Source organism: Berghia stephanieae, chromosome 14 (assembly GCF_034508935.2).
Source record: "Berghia stephanieae isolate SIO BIC M18660-M18661 chromosome 14, UCSD_Bste_1.3, whole genome shotgun sequence".
In the NCBI taxonomy this organism is placed as follows: Eukaryota; Metazoa; Mollusca; class Gastropoda; order Nudibranchia; family Aeolidiidae; genus Berghia; species Berghia stephanieae.
Window position 1 is genome coordinate 23,062,007 of NC_088373.1, and position 9,147 is coordinate 23,071,153.

At 32.0% G+C, this 9,147-nt stretch overlaps 1 protein-coding gene across 3 annotated transcripts in view; it reads left to right on the plus strand.

Annotated features, from left to right (window-relative positions):
* Window positions 1–4,685: 4,685 nt before the first annotated feature.
* The window catches only part of LOC144959609 (uncharacterized), a 5,502-nt gene continuing 1,040 nt past the window's right edge, over window positions 4,686–9,147 (plus strand). Inside the window, exons 1-4 of one of the 3 annotated variants that reach the window (XM_078892237.1) lie at window positions 4,686–4,706; window positions 7,161–7,216; window positions 7,438–7,586; window positions 8,692–8,796. In XM_078892237.1, the coding sequence (XP_078748363.1) occupies window positions 8,739–8,796 (58 nt within the window). In that variant the 5' untranslated portion in view covers window positions 4,686–4,706; window positions 7,161–7,216; window positions 7,438–7,586; window positions 8,692–8,738. Of the gene's footprint in view, window positions 4,707–4,767; window positions 4,840–7,160; window positions 7,217–7,437; window positions 7,587–8,691; window positions 8,797–9,147 lie in introns of those variants that run through there. The other 2 variants (XM_078892238.1, XM_078892239.1) reach the window with 2 other exon arrangements.

Genomic DNA, 9,147 nt, shown 5'->3' on the forward strand with positions numbered 1-9,147 from the left:
TATATATATATATATATTTATATATATATATATATATATATATATATATATATATATATATATATATATATATACACACACATATATATATATATATATATATATATATATATATATATATATATATATATATATTGAAATATTCTTTCTTTGTATTGTTCTCTAGTGATTTGACTTTGTATTGATTTGCTACGTCTATATAATACTCCCAACGTCTCTCATCCGGATTTAACGTTCCAACACTCAAAGTAACGCGTGACCTTAAAACTCTTTCGATTTGATTTGCATGGAATTCGAACTAATTTGTTTGAATTTAGATGAGAGTGAACTCGAGATAGTTAAACGATTAACGCTTAATTGGTATAGTACTTAAGTGAGAAGAAATCAATATGTTGTCTTTCTATATACAATGACAAAGAAGCGAGTAACCCTAATTTCATCTTAGACGTGGTCATTTTTTGTCTGGTATTTATTTATTAAATGTTTTATACAAGTTATGGTGTCGTATCACTATAGAAAAACAAAAGAATACAAAACGAGCAATTATTGGGTTTTAGCCAGCCATATTTATGATTAGCTCCCACTCAAGTCTATCAATCATACTATAACTCTTGAAGGTTACACACATATTTTGTGTGTTGGTATGTTGTTTTGTTTTACGACTGGCAATCGGATAGCATCAACAAGCCACATCAGGAACATACCTAATCCATATTAAATATCTGACAATTCCACGAAATGAAATGAGTAGACAAGTGACAGAATCTTCTTCTTCTTCTAGGTTCCCTGCCCGGTCCAGGCTTCGGATACTGCATGAATTATCTCTCTCCATTCCTCCCTGTCTCTTGCTTTTTCAAACAGCTCTTGGATTGTTAGGTTGGTGAAGCCCTTCAGTTGGTCTATGAGTGTTTTTCTTTGTCTCCCCCGGGCGCGTTTACCAGGTATTTTTCCACAACTTGCCAGGTATTCATTCTTATCTTTCCTTACTATGTGTCCGAAAAAGGATAGTTGTCGATCCGCTATTAAGGGCATTAGTTTCCTTTGTTGGTATGTTTGTTTTAGCACTTCTTCGTTCGTTTTGTGTGCAGTATACGATATTCTCTGCATCCTTCTCAAGCACCACATTTCAAAAGCTTCAATGTTCTTTTGTGTTTCTGCATTTGTAGTCCAGCTTTCGCATCCGTATAACAAGATTGGCCACACGTAGCACTTCAAGACTCGGAATCTAATCCCGAACGACATCTGTTTGTTTTTCAAAGTGACAGAATACAAAAGAGATTTAATAACTTGGCGGCGATGGGGGATCGATTCCACCTACAATTACAGTTATGTGGTCTTGTGGTATGACACTCGCTTTCGGATCGGAAGGTCCTGGGTTCGAGCCTCGCTCGGCGCATAGTGAGTTCTTGGAGAAAGTTCTTTAGTCAAATTCTCTCACCGTACTCAAGCGTTAAATGAGTGCCTGGTCATTAACAGCGCTGTCTCTGTCCGAGAAAAAATTGTAACATCGCCTAACAGACGTCATGTCCATCCTAAATGTTAAATGTTGCTGTTGACCAGGGACCTATTGTAAAGCGATTTGAGCACATTTAGTGGATATGGCGCGATATAAAAACTCTTGTATACAGTTAAGACATTGTAAATGACAACAAAAAACCTCCATAAATAATAGATTTAACTAGCGCTTAAACGCCCACGTTAATCGTGTGCTGAGGTACTCTACATAATACAGGAAAAATATCAGGACATTTAGTAATATCTATTTCATAAAAGTAAAATTAGCCTTACGGAACAACTCAGTCTTAAGTCATTTCCTGAGAGATGATACATTTTCACAAGACTTTGTCCGAGGACTGAGTCCTTTCCATAGTCATGAAGCAATGGGTGGAAATGTTTGGGGTTTTTTAAAATCCAAAAATTGGATTTTGAGGTGGTAACATTTTGAAATTGGGAGTCAGATTATCATAAACTTCAAGTGGGTTTTTTTAATTCTAATTTGCTAGTTATTGATAAATTAACAGGCATCTGTGTGATACTCTCATCAATATAATGTTTGATTCTTCAATGTTTCTAATGTGGTAGTAACAACATTAAAAGTACAAGGTATTCTATTCGTTGAACCACTGAATAGAACCGTAGCCAATGTTAGCTTTTAGCCTGGTACTGACCAGAAAACGAAGACAAAAGAACAAGTCTTTGACTCTAAAAGAAAACAAATCGTGAGTTGTATTCAATACCACAACGAATGACACATTTGTTTCCATTTGAGCACTAACAACAAAATATCACTAGGAGGTGAACTAATCTACAAATGAGGTCAATACGCACGTCCCAGTGACAGTCTATAAATACAATGTATTTGACGTCACTCACATCTTTGTTATTGTTTTTGTCATCCGTATTTATGAGTAATTCTCACTAAACTGTATTTACCAGACTTAAAACGTTCAGGTTTACGATGATGATGATGATGATAATAATAATAATAATTATTATTATAATAATAATAATAATAATAATAATAATAATAATAATAATAATAATAATAATAATAATAATGATGATGATGATGGTAATAATAATAGTAATAATAATAATAATAATAATAATAATAATAAATAATAATAATAATAATAATAATAATAATAATAATAATAATAATAATAATAATAATAATAATAATAATAATGATGATAATAATAATAATAATAATAATAATAATAATAATAATAATAATAATAATAATAATAATAATGATAATAATAATAATAATAATAACTGTACAACAATATAGTCAATAACGAGCTGTGCTGTTGTATGCTATTGAAATGAGTTTATTGTTTCGACCAAAATAAAAGTAAAAGAACAAGACAAATACAATTCCAATCGCCAATCCATCCAAACTTGTCAACAATCAACAACATAATATCATCATCATCTGCCGGCTTCACTCTATTTCTGGGTCAAAATAACAAGTTCGAGAGAAACAATCAAAAAATCCACATCAAATTATATAGCAATAACTTTTACACAGTTGTACCCCTGATCGTGTTATCTTGATTATTTTTGACACTCCCCACCCCTGGCCAACGCCACTGCTGAGGCCAGCATAACAATATCAAAAAAAAAAAAGAAGAAGAAAAAAAAAAAAAAAAACAAAAAAAAAAAAACACATTTTATAACATTAAATGATTATAAATCAAAGATATTGGGGGGTCTGAAAGCTCTACCCGATTTTGACTGCGAAACAACATGGGTTCGATCAGTATTCTCTGATACTGTAATCTCAATTTCTATTCCATTTTTATCATTCGATTCTTCAAGCTTATGAAGTTTCTGGGCGGCTCTGATTAATTCCCCTTTCTCATTTTTCACTCCAACCGCTCGTATCAGTCCATCTTTGTCTTGGATCAACCTACATACTCTGCCCAATGGCCATTTCATTTTTTTGTGTATTTTATTCTCTAATAAGGACCAGGGAACCAACTTAAAGTTCATTTCTATCTCTAACATGCCCCGCAGTGGGAAGATTTCTGATATAATCTTTACTCCAGATTATCCAGAATTCATCAAGAGCCGGAATATGGTTCTTGTGCGCAACATTAAACTCATTAGCATTCTGAGGGGTTCGAGTTTTGATATGAGAAGTATCAAAGGATGAGTTTCGCCGAAGCAATAAGTGAGAAGGAGTCAGATGTTCTATATATCTCCATCAACATAAGTAACATGTCTAGCATTAATACAAGCTTCAACTTCATACAATGTGGTCTCAAGTTCAGATTTGCTAACCATTTCCCTGCCAATTAATTTTCTAAAAGCAGACTTAGTTGACCTAAGGAATCGTTCCCACCAACATCCATGCCAGGGTACCAAAGGAATAATGAATTTCCAGACTGGCGCAACATGACCGAAATGGTGTTGCAGAAGGCTGCTTTGCAACGTTGAACGTTTTGGCGTTATCTGAGTAAATTACAGATGGCACTCCTCTTCGAGCGCAGAACCGTCTAATCGCCAATATGAAGTCGTTTAATGATAGAAAAGGCACCAGTTCTAAATGTAAAGGTCTGATAACTGCGTATGTGATCAGTAGAGTGTAGTGCTTCTTTTCTCCCGTGTTTGAGCAATACAGAGGGCCAGCATGGTCCACACCCACAATGGAAAATTGGGTTGAACGACCAATTCTATCAGAAGGAAAGGGAGCAAATTTTACATTACATGCCATAGAATCTTTCCTTTGACAATCAACACATTGGTGGCAATAATAATAATAATAATAATAATAATAATAATAATAATAATAATAATAATAATAATAATAATAATAATAATAATAATATAATAATAATAATAATAATAATAATAATAATTTTGAGAAAATGGTAAGGTGTTAAGTAATATTATTCAATAATAAGTAACTTAGTGTATTCTGGTGTTTTGGGTAAGTGAATAATCACGGTTAGTGTAACAGCTTGTTAATACAAAGGAGAGCAGTAGACGGCATTGGTAGTATTTAATAATATTTTGTTCCATCTCAAAATGATGTGGTAGTGAATGAATCATTTCAACACAGATTAGACAATCCTAAAGTGATTCAATGTTTTTAGAGATAACAGCATTTTTCTAGTTAGGACGCCTTTTATATTCAAGCACAGGTAGGTAGATAAAAACATTTGACACAGGTTATCTGGCAGTTGACAAGATAAATAGTAAACTGTCTTCTCATTTAAGAATAAATATAATCGTATTTACTTTTTAAAAAATGTATATAGATTGCAGGACAAGACCTCCCCGTCTGTTACTGACAATTTACTTCTGTGTTGTAATACAACTATTGATATGGTGTACCTTTTTCTTATAACTTATTACGAATCCAGCGTGCTCTTTATGTTTCACTTTAAGTAAATCATAATAGGAAAGATTTCTCCGTGTGTTGTAGGATTTGAAATACAAATCTAGGAATATATATTTGCAACAAAATACTCAAATCATGTTATATGGGACTTTTTACTTTGTTTTCTATTTAGGATACAGTTAAAAGACGTGTCGGTAATAATGTGGTAAGAACAGTATATTTGTTTTACTTTCTCCTTATTTGTATTCTCTAGAAGTGAAAAAACTGCAATAATAAGTAAGGCTTACTTTTTCACTTAGTGCAATATCAACAAAACGTGCTCAAATTGCTCTAAATAAGGTCCCTGACCGACGACAAAACGTAACATGAAGAATTAGATACTACGCCTAAATCATACAATTTTACATTTTTTTCGACAGTGAGCAAGCTGTTAATGGACAGGTAATAATTTTACACCTGAGTATGGCGAGAGAATATGAGTAAAGATAATTTTTCAAGTACTCAACTACTACATCTACTTCTACTACCGCTACTACTAAAACTACTACGACCACTATTGCTACTGTTACTAATACTACTACTACTACTACTACTACTACTACTACTACTACTACTACTACTACTACTACTACTACTGCTACTAATAATACTACTATTATTATTACTACTATCAGCGAGAGAGTGAAAATGGAGAACCTTCGTATGGCTACAATGCAGAAAATGGACGTTTCGGGTATAAAACCTTCGTCAGCACAACAATGCACACATTAACATAGAAAACAAATAAAATAAAATGCGAAATAGCACGTATCGTCTCTACTCAATGATAGTTGACTATGAATGAAACGTTAAAGTGTCGTAGGTTGTGGGTTGGGTGTCCCAAGGGTGTAATCAGGGAGAGATTAAAGGTGAGTGTGTGAAGGAGCTGAAACTACTCGAATGTAATAGGAGATTAAAGATATAACATAATTATCATATTTGAAGAAGACGTAGTAATAGAATACATAGTAGAAGTAGTAGAACTTCCATATAATCCAGCACTGTCCTGTGGTTAGTTTGGTGGGATGTTTCATGATTGTCCTCAGCTGCGTGATGAATTAAAAGACTAGATGGTGACTGCTACTAATACTCCTCTTTCTATAAACGAATCTGGAAACATCGTTCTGGGCTACATAGAGGTTTTTATCTTCTCTTTATTCCTAGTAGATATGTGATAAAATAACAATCTAACTTTGACAAAATAGGAGAATTAGCTACAGGGCCTAGACGTCTCTTGCTATGAGATGTCGAACACTACGTAACCTCCCGACATTCATGCCTATCAACCCAAGGACATGGTTAACTCGGCTTTTAAAAGACAAATTTGAATCAATAATTGCAAAAAAAAAAAAAAATTCGAGAAACCTCGATTAAACTATTTCCTAAAACTATTGATTCACAAATTACATTTTAACAATTGTTATATAGCGTAAAAGACCTCCTCAGTTCCACTAAGTGTTAGTCTGTTATATTTCATCCAAGTTTCCAATTTAATAAATAAAGTATGGAAAGCTTTAATAAAAAGATGTTTATTGTCGTATATTGCTGACTTAAAATATATGACTATCGCCTGCATGAAATTGGTTATGTAGATAGAAAGCAGAAATAATTGATCAAAAACGGGACCCAACACTGATCCTTTCGACACACCATATTTTAAAGGACTTTCATACCACCTTATACCCATTACAACAACAATCTTTCGACAACCCAATAAATAAGATTTGAACTATTTCAACGCCAATCCATTGATATCAAAAAGACGCTCAATTTGATTCACAGAATGGTGTAGCCAATCGTATCAAAACGCAGCCAACAAGTCAATCAGACATAAAAGGTTCATCCTGCTTTTTGTCAGCATTTAGAATTAAATCATTCAGTACGTTTAACAGCGCCTTCTCGTACAATAGTTTTTCTCTACAATCTGATTTGATGGCAAATATAGAATATGCAATTTAAATATAATGTTAATTGGTGAAGAACTTCTTGTCCAAACTTCTTGAACGAAAGGGAAAATTTGAAACAGGTTGGTAGGTTGTTTTAAATGGCTCTGGTCCAAAGTGGGTTTCTTTAAAAATAGGGTTATCAGAGATGTCATAAAACAATAGAGTATGATACCAGTCGGCACTAACTTATTCGTTATTTTATCCATCGATGGTGTGAGATCGTCTAACGGAAGAATTCAAAAGTGATTATGGAAGGACATCTTGTTCAGAAGACCCATTTGGGCCCTCATGATTATATTATTTATAATTGTTTTTTTTTTCAGACATTGGCTGAAAACGTTAACGTGTCACCATAGAAAAACTGTTTATCTCTATAAAGGTAAGGAATGTCTAAATAGTGTTGATTTTCTTCGTAAAAAAAATAAAACGAACATTGTAGGTTACTTGATATCATTGTACAAAAAGAGAAGGTGATGTTGTTGATTTTCCTTGTATTTCATCACCTGTTGAGAACAGCTGTTTAAAAAGATGAATATATTTTTAGCCTATCATTAGAATGGTTCTGCTTAACTGCGATTTTTGTCTTTTTCCGTTTGAAAGTTGCTGATCTGAAACTGTTCCACTGATCCTGTCGAATGGGCTGCTTCCAAAACGTTCCGATTTTCTCACGAACCTCTTGGCTTGGCTGACATTCTTTGTATACCAGGGAGCGAAACGACTATCATTATGAATTTCTCTGATTTTTAAAGGTGCGTATTTATCAAGCTTGTCATGGAAACACGTTAAAATTATATGTTGTTATGTCGGCTATGTTTCTGTAGAGGTCATGGAGATTAATTTCAAGCTCCTTTTAGATAACGTTATGTTAATTGTACTCAAAACTCGTGATTTTACTGACCCAACTCTAATTACTTGGAAAAACAAAATGTTGTACTCGTTATCTATGGGTTAAATCATGAAAATAAAGCCAAAATCTGCAATTGGCAACAAAACTCTAGCAGTAATGGCTTTCCAGAGTGTTGAAACAGAAGTGGAGAAAAGTATCAAATTTTAATTCTAATTTTATTTTCATTTTTTGAGAAACTATTCATGCAAAACCTTTGGTACTAGATTGCCGGATGTTGTTTTATTGTTCATTATTTTACACAGAAAGCTGATGATATGAAGTATATTCCTTATTTGTTCCAAATGATTAAGAATGCAATTTCTCTTGTCGTGAGCAATTTGCACAAATCGCCTTTTGGCATTTACCGTGCTTTAACTTGTCGTCCAGAAATGTACTAAAAACAGATCTATACCGCAGGAAAAAATATATTTTGTCGAAGAATGCTCTAGACATCATTTGGTTATGCCAGCCGAGCAGCAGTTACAATGTTCATATGAAAAAGGGGTGTATTTTAATGAACGATATACATGAATTACGGTAACATAAGGAGGCGTGTGCACAGATAAACAGGTCTTTTATAAACAAATATAGTGAAACAATATCACATGTAACAAGCAATTTCACGTCCTATTTGCCCTTCCATTTATGGACTAAATATGGATCACTTTCAAAGATCAATACATCCGTATCCATCGTGAGGAATATACTATTGTAGAAAAATATAATTAATATTAAGATAATCAGAAAGAAAAAAAAAACAAATTTGAATTTTTACTTGTTAAGAAATGAAATTCAACAGCATCATGAAAACAAGTAAAACCAACTATAACATAATATTTGAAAATAAATTTACCTTTCAGCGTTTGAATTATCCCGATTTAAATCCGTTTGAAACCGTTGAGTCCAAATTTGTAAGATATATGAAAACGTACTCAGTTCCATTCGAATTTATTATTCTTGTTTTTCAGCACCTTATACCAGGTTGAAGAAATATACAAGAGGATTAGGATTGAAAATGAAGTGTCCTATATTTTTGGTTGTTTTACATTGTTCTATAAGTTCTGTCTTCTCTGGTAAGTTTATATCTTTCGTGTTAACAATAGTCATCATCATCATCATCATCATCATCATCATCATCATTATCATCATCATCATCATTATTATTATTATCATTATTATTATTATTATTATTATTATTATTATTATTATTATTATTATTATTATTATTATTATTATTATTATTATTATTATTATTATTATTATTATCATTATTATTATTATTATTATGATTATTATTATTATTCATTATTATTATTATTATTATTATTATTATTATTATTATTATTATTATTATTATTATTATTATTATTATTATTATTATTATTATTATTATTATTATTATTATTATTATTATATTATTATTA